A 23,176-nucleotide genomic window follows, 5' to 3' on the forward strand; every position below is an offset into this window, starting at 1 on the left:
AAAATGACTAGATATCTACATTTATATCTAAAGATGCATCAATATCACCACTAGTAACACCCATATGCATACATACATCGAGGGTAACACCTAAGTCTCTCCTGTGGCCACTGCACTTTCCTCAGAGCCTCTAATCAACAACTTAATCTTGCCCTTTTCATTTATTTTATGCCACTTTCTTTGGAGCATCAATTCTGTATGTGATACGGTGGTATAGAGAGTGAAGAGCTGGCACCACTCTAGGAGGCGGGAATAATGTAGAGTAGAAAAATGAGGAATCTGGGGTCCCACAAAGATTCCCCTGCTTGACTTACACACAACTAAACTTTTGAAAAAAATGAAAGAATTTAACAGCTATAATAAAGCTATCGATACATTTGTTAGATATATCCTGGCTTCATGAAAATGAAACAGATCTTAATCCAAGACCTCCCATGGTGAAAAAAAATGCAAGCCTGAGACAAAAATAAGAGGGGGAGGATGAGAAATAGAGAAGTAGGAACATGACTTCTCAGGACAAGGAAATGCACACAGGATGTAGATGTGGACTTGCGCTTCTTATCTGGCCATGAAACAAATGAAGAATTCTTTCAAATTTGGAGAGTTTCTAAATTTTATATTTTAAAAAGAACTTAAACCTAGTAGTTCAAAGCAAATTGATAACACAAAATAAAAATTAGTTATATAACTTAATGCTTTCCTCAGTAATATGAGGAAACCAGAGATTTTTATAACTAGAATGAAATCAGCCTTCTACTGACTACATAAAATTTAAAAATGTTTTATTGATTCTTTTAAGGTGTTTAAAATTAAACTTCATTAGACAGTCAATAATGGAGAAATCTGCTTCATGTAAAATATTACAGAGGAAGCAGGAACACAGGGAAGTATGTTGTGGCATTAAAAATAGAAATGTTCATGATCAAAAGAAAAATTAAGAAATACTCTCCTCTTACTTGTTTGAGAAATAATTTTTTATCCTATTAAATTCCAGCTTCCCCAGTTGCTCATCAAATGGCCCTTACCATACATTTTCCAAAGCCAAAGTTAGTCGAAGACCACGCACTGCATCTGGTTTTTCAGCAGTTTCCCATTCACCTCCCCCCACATTTTTGCACATTGCTTACTTGTTGAAAAAAATTATTTCTTTGGACAAAAACATTACTTTAAAAATAAAAAATTAAATTTAAATGTAATGAAAGAATCTTTAAAGCCTTACTTACCAAGAGAGAATGGGGAAGCCCATTATGTTCAAAAGCCTCAGAAAAGAAATCGGTATTGTGGTCCAGCCTCTGGTGTCCTCCATATTCTGCTGCATCTGAATCTAGCACAATTTTGAATGTACCATTCTTAAGGAATCAGACCAGTTCAGGAGTTGAATGAAACATTATAAAATATATTCTTAGATAGCAATTTAAAAGTGAGTATTCTAAACACTGTGAAATTATAATTTGTACTAAATACCCCATCTTGTAAGATTTCAAAGACTCCCATGTTTGCAAGGGTCTCCGTAGGCAATCCAGTCCACACCCCCAGGGGACTTTTGTTATTTTTCTGTCACAGCTCATCTCCTGATCATCTACCCTGGACTAAATGTACCTTTAATGAAGAATCTACACCTCTCTTAATGCAACCCATTTCATTTGTTAGAAATTCTCCACCGTGAAGAGCAATTTGACAGCTTGGGATTATTTCTACCCAAAAAATCCATAAGGGATAAGTTCAAAATACAGTAACCATTCAAATATTTAATAATAGTTATGTTATCTCCACGAGTCTTAAATCTATCACCTATATTAGTAACTACATATTAAATATAATCTCAGAACCTTTGATCACTCCTCATTTGATATGGTTTTTTGCTCCTTCCCCGTCTCTGAATTCATTCCAGTTTTCTAGCTCCTGGTTATTAAAGTGAGGAACACAGAAGTGAACCAAGAGTCCACAAGTGGTCTGAGGAGGGCGGACCAAGCATGATTCATGATTCAATCATGTGATCTTATTACAATTTAACATCTGATTCTTCACTGAGTTATTAGACATGATAGCATTATCCTATTTACAACAAAATAAAACCTACAGTTACTGTGTTCAAATTTATTACTCTCAGAATATCTAGACATGACACTTTGATACAAAACACGATAAGGAAAAATACACCATTGGTTAATAAAATATATAGTCTTCAAGCGTACAGTCCTGTAATACATCATCTGTATATTGTATTGTGAGCTCGCCATCCAAAATCAAGTCTCTTTCTGTCACCATTTCCCCCTCTTTTACCCTCTTCTATCTCCTCCCAACCCTTTTCCCTCTGGTAATCACCGTACTGTTGTCTATGTCTGAGTTTGTTTGTTTGTTTTGGCTAATCCCTTCACCCTTTCCACACAGCCCCTGAGCCCCCCATGCCTCTGACAGCTCTCAGTCTGTTCTCTGTATCTATGAGTCCATTTCTATTTTGTATGTTGGTTTATTTTGTTCATTAGATTCCACATACAAATGAAGTCTTATGGTACTTGTCTTTCTCTGACCGGCTTATTTCACTTAGCATAATATTTTCTAGGTTCATTCATGCTAAGAAATCTTAAATTTCTTTAGCCTAAGGAAGGATATAGACAGAATTAGCATTTTGTGTTTTCTTTTTCTGGTATAAAAATCTTTGATCTCAGAAATGTTTGCATATTTTTATTACAGCAGAAATTATCACATTAAAAGTACATGTAGGTAACAAAATATGACCATTGTTTTCATGCCTGGGGAACTCTTATCTGGGTAGGAGATCCAGCTGGACTCACTTATAGAAACTTTTGCTGGGAGTCGTATCTCTATTTTAGCAATCCAGGTCAGCAGTTCTGATTCAAATTCAAACTGATAATCAACATACTAGTGTGTTTAAAGGAGAAAGAAGCACAGGCATACTACACACAGAGAGACAGAGACAGAGAGAAAGAGAGAGAGGCAGAGGAAGAGAGAGATTGAGATTCAAAAAGTGACTACTGAGCACAGGCACATTCTAAAGTTACTAAATATAGCTGGAAATAATTTGAGTACATATACAAATTTATTTAATGGTAAAATATGGGTAGTGGAAATAATTAATTGGAGACATGGTAAATAAATGAAGCACTGTGGAATGAAAGGAACTAGTAAAACAAACATTTAGCATTTGTTCTTCATCCTAGTTAACTAAACACTTGTACAAATCTTCAAAATGCAAAAACAAAACCATTGCTGATCAACAACATAGATTATTGGTAGTAGTGTCTGAAAATAGCAAGTGTATCACCAAAGACAGTGGATCACAATCTATGGGATGAAAAACACTGGTAGCTGTGCATTATAAGGGCCTCACGGGATGAGGGGCTGTGTTATTATAAGGGACTGGGAATCTACATGAGTATTAGGCACTGTTGTTATACAGATTTAATACTGCATTTCATTTCTATACTATATTCCAAAAAACGTGCATTTTTATAATAAAATGTAGATTCACTTAAAAAGTCACTAAATTTATAGTAAATTTATACCTATACAGTTTCTCAAAGATTGAGAAATTGTTCTTTCAGAACAATTGTTATATAAGGATTCATTTCTTTTTGACATTGAAAGGGATCATCATACTTAAAATGGTTAGACTCTATTCACTTAATATATATAATTTGTAGCCACAAAGAAAAAGCTTACAAAACCCACAATGAAAGTTTCAAAACATTCATTTTAGACCTATTTCTTGGATCTATAATTTAAAGAAAAAATTCTGCTGGGCCACTTTTGAAATTCCCCAGCCCTCTGTCTACATGATGCAGGGAACACGACAACTTCCTTTAGAAAGTGCAACCCTTTAACTACAGGAAGTCCAACATCTTAAAACAGTAATAATTAAAAGTAATGATTGTGAAAGAGCTTTATAATTACTCATATAAACCACTACCACACATTATTCAAGTACCAGGAAAACCCCCACATTTTAGGAACATTGCTTAAAACAAAAAATTTTAAATAAATTATTTGAGCAACTGTATTTTTTCCCCTGTTCTCTCACTAAGGCATTCCTCACTCCTTCTTAATAATGTGCGCGCCTGCGCACACACACACACGACACGGGACCCACACAGCATCAAACCCCTTAAACTCCCTTATTCCACTAAAAACTCTCTCTGAAAATATAACTCAGGGCTCATTAACACTTACTTAAACTAGCTTTTTTATATGGTTTTTAATCCCAGAGTAGATAGAATGAATTTAGCAGGATACCTCAGCATACCCTTTTGTTCATAGCTATCCCCCACACCTAACAGAGTGACTTCTCATGATAGGTTTGAATACATCTTTGAAACTGATATTCAGGATGACAATGTTGATTCACCAAGGGAGCTCAGATTACTTGGCTTCTTAATGTTAGAGTAGAATAAACTATCTTTACTCCCCTATGCCTTTCTAAATAACACAATGTATGAGGAAGGCACAGTACATGATGAATAAAATTAGATATGGCCTTAGTTTACATGCAACTTATAGCCTATAAGGGAAATTAGACACATGCAAGAGTATCTATAAATAAAGCAGAAAGCAAGATTCAATGAGAGGTAGATCCAAGAGGGAAAGTAGGATCAACAGTGTATGTATGTAGTCTTGAAGGGCAGGCTACTTAGTTGAGATTTATTTTGGTAATTAAGTATGACAAAATTGACCATTTGTGAGAAAGGTTATGACAATTAAGAACATTAACCTGGAGGTCAGGAGTAGACTAGAATAGACAAGGGGAATACTAAGAGAAACTAGTCAGGAGTCTAATAATGGGCAATGGATAGTAATATGGATAAACTTGCATAGTGCAAATACAGAGACATAGATGTCAATGAGATTTAGGATATACAGCTGACTGTATTCAGTTGTAAGGTAACTGATGCTCACTTTGGGGAAACAAAACTGGAAGAGCTGGATTATACACATAAGTCAAATATAGATCTGATCACTCTACTCTCTACAAGGAGACACCTATTTTATGCTGAGAATTAGGCAAAGTGTTTTCATATAAAGTTTCTTGTTTAATTCTAGAGTTGAGATATAAGAATGAAGAGGCCAGAATGAACATGACATAATAACAAAAATAAGAAAAGCAGATAAAGTGATATTCATCTATATGACCAGCCTAATTAAGTTTAAAAGACTGGAATTTCAGGATTTAATTCTTAACATTCCTATGGAGTCTGAATATCTATGAAGTTTACTGCATTTGTTCCACGTCTATTTCTTGTTCATTAGGTTCATTTGGTCATTTTATTGAGTGTATACAAAATATTGGACCAAATTTTTCTTCGTTCAACTTGGGAAAATACAGTAGGAAAAGAATAATAGAATGATAGAATTATTTTAAGGAAATTTGTAAAAAGAAGATCAAATAGTTCCTATCCATTTGACTGTCATTTTAAAATATTATGATTTCTTCTTATTTTTATTTTCAAGAGCTTCCTAAGTATTTGATATATCTATCAACAGGTTGAAGTAGGTAAGACGTTTTAAGCATTATTTTATAATCTATGTCCTTCAATTTGAAGCAAGGAAGAGCCATGTTCTGAGGGCCTGTACTAATAAGATTAAAGAACAGTGAAGGCATGAAGACTCTTAAATTCAATGGCTCTTCAAATACTTCAAAAGCTGCTGTGTTTGCTCATCCATTTGATAAAGTGTCTGTTCAAAGTATAAGGATTTTGATGTAAGAAGTACTATCATTTATATCATTTTGTACTAAACTCACTTCACTTCACTCCCACTGATGAAGCTAAGAAAAATTATAAGATACAATCCCTGAGGTTTCAAAATCAGTGACAAGGAAAGGGGTTCTCCAGTGATTAAAATGACCACAAAGATAGCAAAGCTGGTAAATTACCATGTATCTTTAGATGTAAGACATCACTGATTTTAAGATGAATTCTATATGTCATGTATATCCAACAACAACAAAAACACTATCATGGAAGTGACTGTAACCACTATAAGATAATCCCAACTGAAGACATGTTAAAATGCGGTTTAAAAAAATGTACATTAGAGAAACTTTGAATACGAAATTGGTGAATACAAGATATTGGTCCAAAATATTTCTCTTGCTCAATTTGGGAATATATACTAAGAAAATAATGGTGGAATTTTGCCACAGAGTTTTTTTCCAAAAGAAGATCAAATAGATCTCTATTCATTTGATGGCATTTAAAACTATTTAAATATTTAGAAACAAACAAGAAACCAAGATCATTATACAGAGACCAAATTGATGACTGAAAACAGTCGAGGGGACTGAATGGGCAAGGGAGGCCAAAAGGTTATATATATGAAACTAGTAAGTTATTTTCAGATCTGAGTCTTTCATCATCCCATCCATATTATTAAGATTGCAGTAACTCCTGGGAACAGAGTAACTGCAGAACAGAGAATCTATATCAAAGGCAGAAAACTTTAGATACGAAATTCTAAGAAACCTGGAATAAACATCTGGTAGAGTAAGAACAGGTGCTGAAAAGCAAGAATTTTATGTTTGTAACAGTGTAAAAATAGCTACCCAGCACAGGACTTGTCACAATGTTCTAGTGTAGTCCTTTCCTTTCTAGGTCTTATAAATTGAATTTTATTATTGCCCATTACAATCCACAAAAACTTAGGTATGAAGGTATTGCATTTCAAATACATTCACCCTTTTTAAAAATAAATAGGGCTAAATTATGCTTAGTTTATTGTCCTGAACCACAGAAAGGGCCATAAATTATAATATTTAGTTGCTCCCTCTGGTCTCTTTCCAAATATAGGAGTACCAAAGACTTGTGATATATTGCTGTATATTTTATAAATGTGAATCTGTGGCAATGTGAGGTTAGGACTGAGTGTGTGATTTAGGCGTTTCCATCTTTCTGTGATCTAGAATATATGATAACTTAAAAATTCATCACTGTCAATGAATTCTGACATTTTAATTATTTTCCAAAACTATTTTATGGCAATATGGCATTTATTACCATGTTACTTTCAAGGGAAAATATCCATTTAACTTTTTCTCTCCTCGACTTTAGTTTAAAAAATACCCAAATACTATATTATTTAAAAAAATTTAAAACACAGTAATGTGAAAATAAATTTTACTATTGAATATAGTCAAACTATATTTTAAAGTGACATAAATGCCAAATAAAACTTCTCTTTAAGGAGGCAATGTGGCTTTTGTTGTTGTTATTCTTATTCTTATTTGTTCATATTGAAATTTTCGTGTCCATAGTAAATGCAGTACCTTCATGCATGAGCTACATACGCATTCAAAATTGTGAAGGCTGTCTTCATTAAAAGTTTAAATGACAACCACACCTCTTAATTAACTGTAAAACAGAACTATTCTTCTAGATAAATTAGGATGTGCTTGTTTCATCCAAAACAGGTTTCTGATTTGACACAAAAAACACTAACTCCAATTCCTGCAAATTTACATCCTTGGTTGTAAATTTTTAGAAACTATACAGTGCACAATAGCAATAAAACAAAGAGTGAAGGGATCAAATATCATTATCTACTAAATTAATTAATGGACTGCTATGCCTTTTGAAATGCATTTTTGTGCAAATTATTAGTTTATTCTTAGGCATGCTTAATGACACACAACAGTAAATAGTAAATTGAATGATAATACAAAATATTGAGTGCTACATATTTTTCTATGCAAACAGAAAATATATTCTAACTACCTTACAGAACACTTTAACCTAATTAGGAACTGTTCTTTTTCCTAGAAGATTACAGAACTTAAATTTAAAAATGTCACTGTTTCTCAATAACTCAAGAAAGAATAATAATGAAAAACCATGCTCACATTTTAGCCAAATCTTCCTCAAAAATAGCTGTTCTCTGTGTCATTAAAGATTACTCAAAGAACTTATAAATTCAATTACTTGATGAAGCAATAGCAATTATTTAGAACCATAAAAGAAAAAATGACAGATTTTTATTTAACTTTTAACCACATACTTTGTCATCAAAATGAGTTTCAACCTTGCAGATTCACCTTCTTTTTTTTTAAAACAAACACTGTGCTTTTGAACTCAAAATAGTTTTGACATAGGCTATAAAGAAACACCTTTCCTCAAACTTACTCTAATACAGCCTTCAGTGGAGTCTAATGCAGTATGTGTAAGAGGAAAAATAATTGGAAACTTCAAAGTCTGAAAAATAATGACAATTAAAAGAAATAAGTAAGCATCATCTGAACCATTTCATGCAGACAGACAAGGGTAGGAGAAAGCACCCTAAAAGACTTAAAATATGGTGGGAGCATCAATGGGCTTTGGGGTCCAACAATTACATTCTAATCCCAGTTCTGCCAGTTATCAGCTGTGTGTCTTCAATCAAGTTAGTGAAGAGGCTCAGTTTCTTGTTGGTGAAACAGAGGTACTATATCAGAGCTGTGAGGATTAATTAGGATTAATTGAAGTAATGTACATCACGTGCCTAGCACAGTGTCTATCACTGAAAAAAACAAAACAAACCCTAATTAGTAGCTGCTATTTATATTATTATGGGCCCTGGACCATTTAACTTGATGTCCTAAGTGATGAAAAATATAAAAGTGAATCTATTTATTCACTAGCTTCCTTTTTCTACCCAACTTGGCCTCTCTTTACTTTACCTTTTTTTGTTGTTGTTGCATTTCCTACTCCCATGTCTTTGTTCTCAATAGAATCTGAACACTTTTGCTGTTATATAAAAATTTTAACATTAGAGCTTAATTGGGCGGTACATTGAACTCCGAGGACTAGACAGACTCCTTTTTAAATTTTAAGTTATTGCTGCTCAAGCTTCTGAAATGATTAAGAAGGCTGATGTGAACACACTAACTGGAAATTAAACACCTTCCCACACCGTCTTTTACGTTTCCTGATTTTTCACCACAGCATTACCAAGTTTTAACATACTATAATTGCTATAGTTTTATGTCTTTCGATATTAAAATGCAATTTCTATAAGGGATTTCTGTCTTTCCCCACCCCTTCCCCTGCTCAACCTAAGCTCTAGATTAGTAGTAGTCATATTTATTGAGTGGGTATTCTTTTTATTATTTTCCTGTTATACTATCCTCCTTGGATTTTTATCTATGCATGCTTTCCTAAATTTTAAGAAATAATCTGATACTGCTTTGCCATAAAAAACAAACAAACAAAAAGAGCTTTGATTTTCTTCCCTCTTTTGATGGGGTTAAAATTTCATATCTATACAAAATAAATTCTAACACAATCCTATTCCACTAACTATAAATTTTAATTTAAAAATTTAAAATATATTTTCCTTCTGTTTGGAGAAGTCCCAATAGTTAAACAAATTCATGTCAGTTTGAAGCAATTAATTCTCACATGAATAATTCAAACTGGTTTGAGCCCTGGAAATAGGTATTTTATATGCTTTTTAATTGAAGTGGATAATGATTATGTGTTTACTAAAGTGAGCATATACTTAACAACTTGCAATATCAACTTGACTGGTCAGTTTTCTTTAGGCAGAAGGTTGAACTTCAGCATAGAATATAAAAATGAAATGTCAAAGTCATAAAAACACACATAAACGCATTATATATAATTTGGCAGGACTAGGATTTGCATGTAGGTATAATATTTTCTACCACACTTTACCACCATCTGCCAGATAAAAAATGCAAAGTATATAAACATTAAAATACTTAAAACTCTGAAATCCTATTGTTTTGGCCTTGGTACTAGATACATCCTTTTTCTCTATCTGAAATCATAGTTAATAAGAATATCAAAAGGTTAGTGTATTTTCCATTTTTTTTTTTTTTTACTTTTAAGACCAAATAGAAAATCATACCACTACAGGACTCACTCCATGCTTCAGAGAGCTGAATGAGAAGGGCTGGGCTGGTATCCTGTAAACAATTGTAAAGCAAAGCTTGCAAGTGTGTAAATGCATGTGTTTGTGTGTTCACACACAGGTGCACATGCACTCACACATGCATCATCAGTCCCAATTATTCCTGAGCATTTCTGGGCACATAGCCCTTAACTATCATAAGTATACCTAGATTGATAATTGTGAGGGAAAATACTCAAAGTAAACATTACTCATAGGCACAAAAAATATTAGAGAGAGGACTTTAAACACACACACACAAGCACACACATACACATGGTTGCTAATAAATAAATTTTCCAGGGCTATAATAAATCTAATATAGTACCTTACAATCATCTTTAAAACAATCATAATGGTTTCAACTTTTAGGTAGATATAGAAAACAATAATACAAAGAAAGAGTAAGCTGCAAAGTTTAGACAAAGTGCATGTTTGTACAACTCAAAATGAAATCACAAACGGTTTGGCTACACTAGTCAAACATGGAGATGACTTACATAATTCAAATGAGCAAAAGTTCCAGCACATCTTGACTCCTAGTCAAGATGGTGGAGTAGATAAGCGCTGTGCTCACCTCCTCCCATGACCACATCAAAAATTTTAGAACCGCCACCCTTGAAAACCACCTGAAGACTAGCTTAACAGAATTCCTATAATAAGGCTATAATGAAGAATTACTGGTATATAGCAAGAAAGGAAAATATATGCAATTAAGTGCTTCTAATATAAAACTACAGGGAAGTCTGTCTCCCTAAATCTGTCTAAGGCTGTATTTATTGTGTGTGGCTAAAAGAAATCAGAACTTGCAAGCTGTAAAACCTATGCCAGTACTGTGGGACTACTGTGCATATAACGACTTCGAAACTCAATGAAAAAAACATGAACAACATCTTCTCAAGAAATCAGGCGTAAGCAGAATTCTTATCTTTCACCTCTTTGTAAAACGTCCTATCCGCTGCTCTAAGGAACGTGTAGTCCAAAAACCCTTATCCTCTAACACCCTTCAGCACCTCTCATGACACTGCCATTCGTCACTTGAAGCTGAAATATATTAAGGTTTATATGCTGGTTTAATTAAAAAACAAACAAACCGTGAATGGTTATCTTTTTCCTTAAAAAGTTATTTTATCCTTTTAAAGTATATTTGTTTAAAATGTATTCCATTTAAATTGAACTGTGCTTTGGAATGTCAGTAACCAGAGTAGTATAACACTACACAAAAATGACATTCAGTCAGAGGTGCCATTAACTTTTATAAAGGCAAGTAAACAAAATAATAATTAGTGAAACACGTTTTACCTATTTTAATGTCATTTCTACATGGCAACAAAAACATGAATTATCTGGTGCCCAAATGAAACACTGTGCTAACTTAGGGTCGTCGTCGGCAGCCGTCCGTCTCGAGAGACGATGGTGTAGCTTCTTAAGAGTCTATCTGCACTGCCGAGAATGGCTGTGCAGTTCGACTCGGGAGTGACATGGTATCTGTCTCCTCTCGTGTTGAATTGACATCTTGCGATGACGCTGGAGTGTCCTCTCCAGTGAAGCTGAAGCTACAGAGCCTGGGCAGGGTGATATGGAGGGTCTGCTGTTGCCCATGCAGCAGACCCACCCTCTCTTCGCAGCTGAAGGGTCCAAGGGAAAGACGGAGTCAATACAGCTTGGCTTCAGGTGCGCCGCAGGAGTTGCCGGTGTTGACTACAACGTCAAACCGCCTTAGGGACTCCGGCTCCGGATTTTCTGTCGGGGTTTACTCCCTTAGCCTTTCCCCTGAAGAGGTATGCCGCAAGGCAGCGGAGGTTTTTTGGAGTCAGAGTTTTCCTTCTCTGTAACTTAGGGTAATTAGATTTTAATCACATTTATTAACTTACTAGGAATTTGATCTTGTGAAAGTTATAAATCTTTTTGATGCTCAAATTTGGGTTGTGGATCAGAAAATGTGCCTGACCTACACTGCTAAGATGATGTGTACATAGGATGAGTCAATGTAAATAAAAGCATCCATACACTGTAAAGTGTTATGCAAATTTAACTTTTGTAACTGATCTGAAAACCATCTCCTAAAATGTATCTCCTAATCTAACCGAATCTATTGAATTTACATGGGCTGAACCAGGTCATGCTAGAGTTCTTCTAATCTCAGAAAATATTAATGCATGCTGCCCAGTATTTCCTAACAATCATTAAACATCACACTATTATTCCTGGTGAATAGGGCACAGATCAAGGTAAGAGGGTGATTATGGACCATCCTCTTAGAACTGACGGTTGATGCTATGAGCATCTGTGAGTTCTTCAAGGGAAGAGAGCCAAGGATAGAGACAATAACTGGATTTAGATCTGAGAGAAAAAAGATAACACAAAGTATGGGTGGGTAGAGAGCAAAGGGAAATCAAGATAGTGCTGCATCTAGAGAAAATAGGGAAGAAAGAAATGTGAGCCAATGGTACAAGAATAAAGGATTTAGCGGGGAGCTATGGAAGACTTTTAATTCTAGTACTATGAAACAACAAATCATTTTGTGGTGGTGAACTGAGAAGCAAGAAATGAAGAAAGAAGTAAGAGAAGAGAATGTAGGCAACAGAGAGGGTTAGTTCCTATTCTTTTTATCCTTTTGTTTCCTTTCTTTTATTATGAAATTCGTCAGCAGCCGTCCATCTCGAGAGACGATGGCGTAGCTTCTTGAGAGTCTATCTGCACCGCCGAGAATGGCTGTGCAGTCCGACTCGGGAGTGACAATCCCTGCCGCACTTGTTACAGGTGAAGGCAGATGGCTGTTGTTGCTGCTGTTGATGCTGCTTCCGCCTCGATCTTTTCTGGACCGCCTCCTCGTTGCGCGCAGCCTCTGCGCGTGAGTACCTTGCCTGACCGCGAGCCTCCAGGCTAGGCGGTCGTCTGCTTGAACTTCCCATGTGTTGAGATTGATGGAGCATTGTGTCATGTCCTTTTTGCAGATGTCTTTGAACCGCAGTTTTGGGCGCCCTGTCATCCTCTTGCCTTCTGCTAGCTCGCCGTAGAGGAGGTCTTTGGGAATACGGCCTGCATCCATTCTTTTGACATGGCCGAGCCACCTGAGGCGTCTCTCACTAAGAACTGCATGCAAACTGCTCATGTTGGCTCGCTTCAGCACCTCGGTGTTGGGGACCTTATCCTGCCAGGCGACATGCAGGACGCGTCGCAGGCACCTCATATGGAAGCTGTTGAGTTTCCTTTCGTGCCTTGCGTAGGTGGTCCACGTCTCGCTGCCATAGAGGAGAGTGCTGAGTACGCAGGCTTGGTAGATGCGCAGTCTGGTTTTCTCAGTGAGGCTGGAATTGTTCCACACTCGCCGGTTCAGTTTGGCCATAACTGTGGCTGCCCTGGCGATTCTCCGATTGACCTCCAAGTCGACTGACAGAGAGCTCGACATGGTGGACCCGAGGTAAGTGAAGTCATTGACAACCTCCAGGGTGTATCCGTCGATGGTGATGCATGGGGGAGTCCCCGTGCCTTGAGCCATAACGTTCGTCTTCGTCAGGCTAATGGCTAGTCCGAACTCCTTGCATGCGTGGGAAAGGCAAGTGACTACCTGCTGGAGTCCCTCTTCGGAGTGTGATGTCAAGGCTGCGTCATCGGCGAAGAGCATCTCACGGATGAGCACCTCTTTGGCTTTGGTCTTGGCTCGTAGACGGGCCAGGTTGTAGACCTTGCCATCGGATCTGGTGTGAATGAAGACACCCTCGCTGCAGTCCTTAAAGGCGTATTGGAGGAGCATGGAGAAGAAGATTCCGAACAGCGTAGGCGCGAGGACGCAGCCCTGCTTTACTCCGCTGCTGACTGGGAAGGCCTCAGAGGTTGCGCCGTTGTAGGACACCGTGCTGTGCATGTTGTCGTGAAAGGACATGACCACAGCAAGCAGATGTGGTGGACAGCCAATCTTCCATAGCAAGCTGAAGAGTCCGCTTCGACTGACCAGATCAAACGCCTTCGTGAGGTCGATAAAGGCGAGGTAGAGTGGTTTATGCTGCTCGTGACACTTCTCCTGCAGCTGGCGTAGGGAGAAGATCATGTCCACTGTTGATCGGCCAGCTCTGAAGCCACACTGGGACTCTGGGTAGACGCGGGAAGCAAGGGTCTGCAGGCGGGCAAGAGCGACCCGGGCGAATACTTTGCCGACGACGCTGAGGAGAGAGATGCCCCGGTAGTTGTTGCAGTCGCTGCGGTCTCCTTTGTTCTTGTACATGGTGATAATGTTGGCGTCTCTCATATCCTGGGGGATGTAACCCTCCTTCCAGCAGAGACAGAGTAGATGGTGGAGCGGCTGTAGCAGGACTGGTTTCCCGCTCTTTAGGATTTCTGGAGGGATTCCGTCGCTTCCTGGTGCTTTCCCACAAGCGAGGCGGTCGATGGCTTTGCCGAGCTCTGCCGCAGTAGGTGGGGTGAAATTATGAAATTACTAGTGCATTTTTAGAATGATGACAATGACTGTAATGATGATCATAGCAGGTAATAATTATTGAGCCTATATTACATGCAAGAAGATACTGTTGCTAGCCTGACATGTATTAAACTATTTGATAGTAATTCTACAAGTAGGTGTTTTAAAGATAAGGCAACTAAGAAACAAAGAGGTTATTTTCATAACATGAACAAGTGGGACAGACAGAACTGATGAATAAGAACTGGTCTTATTCTAGAACTCATGGAACCCTAGTAATGAGAACAAATCTCTCTGTTTACAATATAAGAACCAGAAATACCTACTACTACCACTAGTGGCCATACAGGTTATATAAACCTTCGGGAGATAAAAATATGAGGGTAAGAGAACAAGCTGACGAAAATGTTTCAGTCAGAAAAAAAACATGCTATCACCAGTGAAACTTATTATTCTTTTTCTTTTCTTAGTTGAAAAAAATAAAAATTAAAAAAGGAAGAGTACTGGAAGGCAAGTTGAAAGGAGGCTAGGGGGTGGAAAGATTGAGCAAAAGATAAAAGGACTCATGGACATGGACAGCAATGTGGTGATTGCTGGGGGGAAGTAGGTATAAGGGGACTAAATGGTAATGGAAAAATACAATAAACATTAAAAAAAAAAGGAAAGTGAAAATTGACTATCTCCCTAAATAATAAAGAGCTCATAAGGAAAAAATGACAGTAATATTTATAATTTTTTACAAAAATAAATTTCTTTTTTAATTAATGTCTCTATGACACTTATCGTTTCCCAGTAAAAGATAATATGATTGCACTTAATTAAGTTATGCATTAAATAATTTTCTTGATAGCATCTACAGAATACTTTGTATTCAACAACTGATATCATATAACTACCAAAAATAATCATAATTAATTACACAAATGAATTTCACAAATATAACAGGAATTAATTATGCATTTTCATCATTAGGCCAAAGATACATTAATAGGATTAGAGATGATTCTTACACATGGTTTTACTGAAGCCACTGTTTTCAAGAACACATTGTTCATGGCTCTACTTTTTCTACTTTTCGCTAGAGAAACAAATTCTTTTGGTTGCAGCATCCACATATTGTTGGAAGCTCTTAAATTATAGTGAACCAGTAATGATTACACTATGGCTTAATTTTAAGAAATCTTCTGGGGCTATTCAGGTACCCTTTTCACAAATAAATGAAACTCTGACCACTCAGTTTGACCCTGTGGGATTCTGAGTAAGAACAGCTTAACAGAAAATGATGAAAATGAAATTTCTCACTTACAGAAGATCTAAGCTGCTTTCTGACAGGCAGGAGATATTTACTGGGGGGAAAAAAAAGGCTAATATCTACTGAGATCCTGAAGGAAAAGGTAATTTAACATTCAATATTAGAAGTTTATTTTAGACACAGCATTCTCTAGTTAAAGAAGCACTGGCATTAGATATAAAGGTGACAACTAAATTAATTTTTTTTAATGGAAGAAAGCCATCTGTTTTGAATGGATTAAATAAAGGTCTATTTTCAAAGAAAGGTTAGATGTGAAAATTTTCAGGCCAGTGATTTCATTGTAGATTTTGTTCATCCATATTTACGATGCTGTTCCCTAGGAAAGGAAAATATTTACTCAATGGGATAGAGTGTAAAGCACAGGTACAAGGCATACAATAGGTCTGTAATAAATGGTGGATCTTATTAGGAAAGATGTTATCAGCAACTATTCTGACCGAATATTCTAGTGCCTTAATTTCAAATTCTACAAAATTATGATGTTTTATTAATAATATTTGATCAAGTTTACCTATCATTTAATTAAATATGTTCTCCAAGGAAAAAACAATAATTATAGGAATTCTTTGTGATTTAATTATTTAATTTTAAACAACCTCAGGGGTTCTTTCACCATTAAATAGTTGTATCATCCATCTATCCTTCCATTTGTCTATTTGTCCATAAATCTACCTATCCATCATCCATCCATCCATATTATCTATTCATCTACCTATCCATCCATCCATCAAATATTTAGTACCACTTTTTACAAACTGGTAAAAATGATCACCCTCGGCACAAATGTTTTTCCCCCATTAGTGCTACAATTATAAAGTGATTATGTACTATTTTTAAAGATATAATAATGTTTCTGATTTCTTTTTTGCACAGAAGAACAAGAAGTAGAGGACAGAAATCTTGACTAAGCTACTGTTAGATGAATTTCTGAAACCAAAGGAGACCCTCACTGCACAACTGGACTATGAACCAAAAAAACATAAATGCCGATGAACATCTCAGAGCAGCGAACACTGAATAGCACTCAGTTATTCAGACAAAACAAAACAAGTAAAAAAGAAAAAAAAATCATTAAAAATAACTAAAACCATTTGTTTGTAGTAAGGGTTTGCTCATTGTTCATTACTGCTTATAGTTTTATGAATATATATTAAGCCAATCTAAACGTGTTACAGCAGTTGAAATATTTTAATATGCAAAATGTTTCTCTTTGTGATTCATCTCAAATTCATGGGTAGAAAAATGACACTAAATCATGGGCTCTTTATTGCCAGTGGAGGTACGGGTATGCATCTGTCATTATCATTAAATTGCAGGGATTGTTGAACAGTGTTTAACAATGAAAAATGATCAGAACAACCACTAGGTAATGTTTACAAATATCACTATCATCTTGAAAATAAAGAAGGCTAACCTAGGCAATGAGTGTACATCATTTTGAAGCTGAGAAACAAAAAGAGGACCTACATTAAGTACAAAATTGTTAGTAGGATTAACAGCCTCTGTTCATATAAAAAACATCAACATTAAATTGCAGCACAGAGTAAAAGCATACACATACACACACATATATAAACACAAGAAAAAAACATTAGTTAATCTGTTCAAAGCCGTTACTGCAGGTCTTCTCAGAAAACCTGGTATTTTTAATTTTTAAAATCAAAATATCTATATAACCTGAAAAACTAGAACATTAAGACACTCTACTTTTTTTAGTCAAGAAATCCACCTTCACACATAAAATCCTGATAGATGTGTCATATATCTAGTCCTAAATTAAGTTCTTTGTTTTCATGTGTTGCATAAAGCATAGATTCGAATAAACAGTGTTACATAACCAAGTTTCAAAGGCTTCTAGAAACTAAGCAACTCAGAGCAACATCTCTGCCTTCAGCGATCACTCTGTAGTGAATCATCCAAGTGACCTTATTTGCTCATTAAAAACTCTGTGTACAGGTTGCAAATGTCAGAGTCTAAATTTACATTTTAAAAAGTACATCTTGCAGCAGTTTAATGAAAATATTTCAACGATCTCAGGTCAAATCCAACTCTTTACTGATCTGTTCCCTTAGCTTTAAATAGTTTTGGCCTGGATTCACATATTCTTCACAAGCCATACTTTACGGTCACTCCACTTAACATTTCAATATTGTAACAGTTTGACACACCACTTGGAAAAGGGGCTGCTATTATTTCTAGTCCCACCTCAACAGCATACTGGCAAATAATTTAAAAATATTTGGTTTTAGTGTTTATATCTCAAAATGACATGAAGCTGTATACACCAAGAAGCACAACTGGCAAATAAGCTGTGAGGGCTAAAGTTTACTTTGGATATTATACAGTCAACTTAAATTGATGTGATGCATCAAAGGAGTTTAAATTCGAATAGAGAACATGACATATTTATATTCTACCTTAGAATATAGAGTAAACACAGTAATTGACCCGAGTGTTACCTTTCTTTTTTTTCTTGTGTAGGATGTTGACAAGGGTCAGAGGGAAGAATTCTGGGGAAGAATTTGTGAGGGGTGAAGGCTGAGGGAAATTAGTTGATGAGAAAGAAGCTTGCTGGTGCCATGAATTTGTGTATAATTTTCTCTTGCTACCCATCTCCCCAGAACTGTATCAAAATCACTTTGGACATTCCAGAAATAAATCATCAGTAATTCTTCTACTGCTACCACCACAAACCACACATCGGAATCCATGAACAGACAGAAACAGGCACCATGATGTGGTAGAAAGAACACAGGCTTTGAAATAAACTGCTTGCTCAGCCTTTATCAGCCATGTGCTGGAGGAAAGTTAGGGTTACTTAAAGACTCTGTTTACTGATCTGTCACACCAGGCTACACAACCTAGCATATAGGGTGGCCAGAAATATTAAACTAGATACTAATGAAAATGGCTAATAAACAGAAGGACCTCAAGAGAGGTCCCTTAACACCCACACTCTATCCTACATCACTGAAAATGTGGCATCATCATTTGTGTTATTCAGAATAAATAAGAAAGAAGAGTTTGTCCTTGGAACTTAGTAGTTTTCCTTCTGATTGAAAGCTTATTTGATAATGTGGTAGGTGAATAAAAGGAGGGAAGAAATACAATGTTTCTGATAATATAAAGGGCATATTGTTTCTTTCTCTACAGCTAAGCAATGTGAAATCATACACAAATATAACACATAGGAAAATGTGTATTATCTTCCTAAGTATGAAACTTACCACCTACTTACTCATTACATTTAGATCTCAGTTCTGCATGACCCACGTTGCTATCTACTGCATTAAAAAACACTGGTAATTATTACACTGAAGATTAGCAGCTAAAAAGACCAATGTGAGACAGTGTTTAGGCAAAGAATTTTTGCTGCTGCTTTTCATTTTCTAGAAAATGGCTGTAGACTCTTTTTGCAGAAACAATGCTATGCCCTTTAGGCGTAACCGTGAAGACCACTTTCAAAACCTTAGTGATACAAATCAGACTTCCCTCTTAGCTTTCCAAATGTATCATTTTATTTTTAAGTGTTTCATCTATCCTGCCTGGCATTACCCCCAAAATAGCTCCCCTTACAACCGTTTCTTGAGAAGATAGTCACCACCTACTCACAGATTTGAGTGAGAGTTGATGTCTTGCTATTTGGTATACAGGATATATAGGTTCAGGAAAATGGAACTGCTCAAGAATTCAGACGTGTTACCTATTGCAGGTTTATATTTCACAGTGACAGAAGTTCAAATGACTTCTTTAGAAACTTAAAATTTGTTCAGGTTCCAAATCCTGCTTTCTAGGGAATTAAAAATTTGATGAGTTCCTTGACTTGATTAATACATCCAATCTTGCCACTGTGGATTCTTTACAGTGAAAATCTGTATTCATTCCACTGGCTCAAGTTAGAAATACTAATGGCATAGACCATTTTGGTAAAGTCAGAGAACACAGCATAGAAAACCTTATTTTTAAACATTTTTTTTGTAATTTCTGTATCTAAAATGATTGTATAATGTGACCTACAATGTTGTTTAAAGGTATAAGAATAAAGTCAGAAAGATGAAAGGCCAAGAAAAAAAAAAAAAAGATACTTGTAAATGCTAAGATGAAAATATCCTTAAAGCTAAGCTTAGAACAAGAAGTTGAAAGGATAGATTTATTGGCTGCTATGGTACAATAATAACAGATTAATAATAGAGAGCTGTTCTACTCTAGTATTCCTTTATCTTCTCTATTGACAGGTTAGAGGCAAAAACAATATATGTTATTTCATGTGTCATGTTAAATTTGGGATTTTAGGTTAAATTATTAACTGAATAAAGAATAAAGGAGCTATAATGAAGGACCAGTACATTTAAAGAAAAACTAAAGATTTTTATTTGAATGCAAATACAATATGAGCAGAAAATGTGATGGCTGCCAGTAAAGCTAGCATAACTTCAATAAGAGAGTATCAACATACAAGGTGATGTGGCACTCTTTGTCACACTTGCCAGGCCATACCTGGAATACTGTACTGTTCATTCTGCAGACGCATTATAAGAGGAATCTGAACAGTTATGGGTGTATTGTGATAAGGGAGACGTGATGGTAAGAGATGTGGAAAATATCGCGAGAATCTATAAAAGAAACTAGAGGTATGTGGTCTGGAAGAAGAATGATTGGGGGTGGTACCATGAGGAGCAGGTTAAATGCCTGATTTGTATCACTGGCATGCAGAACAGGGATTAGCACCAGAGTATAGAACTAATGCATTCACATGTAAGAAAATATTTATAAAAAATAAAAAAAAAAAAAAGAAACTTGAATTGTTTACCTTGTGAAATAGTGAGATTCCTAGAACTGCAAAGTGTCCTACTGGTAGTTATTACTTGCAGAGGAATTTATAAATATCTGCACTGGACTGGGTCATTGGAATATTAGAACATCACAAACTCCAGAAGATTTTATGGTTTCTGTGAGTTTAGACTAGCATGATAAACATACTGCTATTCAGAAGATGTGGTTTAAAGTATGCTGGAAATGCTCTCCTGCTTCCCTCCCCTCAGACAAATATCCTCATTACAACATAACTATTCCATTAGGTATCTTAATCCATTAAGTCTTGCATACTTCTTGAGTATTAAAAGAGACTGTTATTAAAAAGCAGAAGTCCCCAGAGAAAGCAGTAACAGCTTGTGAGAAAAAGACAGGAATGAAAAAGGCTACAAGAGTAAATAAGGTCTACGTGGACACAAATCCCAAGAAAGCAACATCATTGTAGGAAAAGAGCCAACAATATTTCCTTGAGGTTCTCCTAGAGATCCAATAGATGACTGATGCTTCAACTACTATTTCTAGGAAGACACGGCCCCATCTTCCAAGGTGTCTATATCATTACAGCTTTTAATGAGTGGTTTCTGAAAGAGATCACTAATGTGAAGCATTTCGTGTTTATTAATGTAAAGAGTTCCTGCATGGCATGGGCCTATAGACATTTAGACAAATCACTAAATTTCAGAAGACTCAATTTATGTTGTTTCCCCAAAACCAAACTAGACTTTCATGTTCAGTATAACCTTGTATCCTAAATAAAGTTAACTTTTGGGTGTGTTCTACTATGTAATTGTATGTTTTCATTTAATAATATTTATCAAAGTTACACAGATTTCAGATAGGAGATGAATGCAGCTTAGACCAGGATTTTTCTTCTAAACATCATTATTGAAATTCCTTTGTCAATGATCCTACATTAAACTCCTATTTTCTATTCCCCTAACTGGTTACTCCTCCTTGCTTTGCTATATTCAGTAATAATAACATACCATTCTTCCCATTGTTTAAAGTAAAACCTTATGTTTTCTCTTCTACATCCCACGTACAAATAATTACTGAGTTCTTCACTACAAGAAAGGGCTTCACATACCGTTATCGATTCTACTGCTTTTACTTTAGTTCATGCACTAATTCTCTTTTATGTATACTGCAATTTCTCATAATAATACCCATACTTCCAATCTGTCTCAAGAAAACTCTTCTCTACACTGGGTACATGAGACTTTTGCTAAAACATACATTCTTGTCAAGGAGCTCCCTAGCTCAAAACCTTCAGTAACTCTCTATAAAACCACCAAAAAAACCCTAAGCTAATTAATATGGCACTGAAATCTTCTATTATATCACTTTGACTTATCTTTTCAGCTTTCTTCTTAGTATTTCTTTTTATGGTCATCATTCTCCAATTAACCCATTGTGCTGTCCATTATTTAAGGATATCTATGCTTTTCTAGAGCTGAAACAGCCTTCCTCAAAATTTTCTGCTATGCTTTTATCCATTTCTCAAGGTCCAGGCTTATAAACCTTTTCCTTAATCAATCAATCCATCAATCAATCTCATTTATTTATTCTTTCTTTTCCTGGTCCTCTGTTTTTCCTTGGAGGATTCCTGTTCCCTTTCCACTTATTGTATTATGCATACATAATCATTTGGTTTTATACATCTCTTCTCCCCCACTTAAGGGGCAAGAAGAGTGCTTACAAAAGACTACAGTAGATTCCAAGAGTTCTGTAAATGTATTTTGGTTTGATTATATTTTTATTGTAATTTGATTAATTACATTATTAAGTATGGAAGGATTTAGTCTAGGGGCATTATTTTAGCAGTTTGGAGCTTAGAAGGGTCATGTATGAGTTGCTACAGGTCTAGTATTTGTTTGCATCCTTCATGGAAATGGTGAGGATGAGAACGTTTGCTTCCTCTAACAGTACAGCTCTTTTCAGTGCAGATAACATTATCACATTGATTTTCTTTTTCTGCCTCTTTGTACATACACAATACCAAAAGAAAATTTGCTAAAGCAACTTCATTCTTCAAAAAGACACAAATATAATACCTTTTGCCTTCTGTTGTTCAACTGTAACAGGTGCCAGGCTTCGGACTTTGCTGACACCATGAAAGTTTGAAAGCAGGAAGACAGAATAAATTAGGGAACTCAGTGACACTGTCACCTGTCACCGTGCTGGGGTTACACTACCTTGGGACTTTTATTATATCGAAAATACATTTTCCTTCTTGTTTGAGCCACTTGAACAGGGCGTTTATCTTCTTGTAGCAACAGAGACCCCAACACACAGGACTTCATGCTGGTGTCAGGCACTTGCTCAGGTGGCAAACACTGATCATTTTTAGGGCTCCAGGAAAGATGAACATTATTTTTACTGTCTACTTAAATATTTGTGCTGCTTAGCTGCTAGGTCCTGGATTTGTCTTTTTTTTTTTTTTTCCCCATGGATTTGGTGAGTTGTAATCTCTTAAAATACACTGTACTTTTCCTTTTGTAACAGTTATCAATGTACAATTACTAAGTTCCTATTCTTCATTAATTTAAAAGCTCCATGAGGTCCTGGCTGGGTGGCTCAGTTGGTTGGAGCCACAATCCTATATACCAAAAAGTGCGGGCCCGATCCCCGTACAGGGTATGTATAGGAGACAATAGATGTTTCTCTCTCAATTAATGTCTCTCTCTCTCACTCTCCTTTCCCCTCTCTCCAAAATCAATAAAGATATCCTC

At 35.9% G+C, this 23,176-nt stretch overlaps 1 protein-coding gene across 1 annotated transcript in view; it reads right to left on the reverse strand.

The window, feature by feature from the left end:
• GBE1 (1,4-alpha-glucan branching enzyme 1) overlaps positions 1 to 23,176 on the reverse strand; it is a 267,728-nt gene that overhangs the window by 6,983 nt on the left and 237,569 nt on the right. Inside the window, exon 15 of the mRNA XM_090275929.1 lies at positions 1,224 to 1,339. Within this exon, the coding sequence (XP_090132055.1) occupies positions 1,224 to 1,339 (116 nt within the window). The remainder of the gene's footprint in view (positions 1 to 1,223; positions 1,340 to 23,176) is intronic.

The sequence above is a fragment of the Furipterus horrens genome, unplaced genomic scaffold (genome assembly GCF_987537825.1).
Source record: "Furipterus horrens unplaced genomic scaffold, mFurHor1.1.pri manual_scaffold_1, whole genome shotgun sequence".
NCBI classification, from domain to species: Eukaryota; Metazoa; Chordata; class Mammalia; order Chiroptera; family Furipteridae; genus Furipterus; species Furipterus horrens.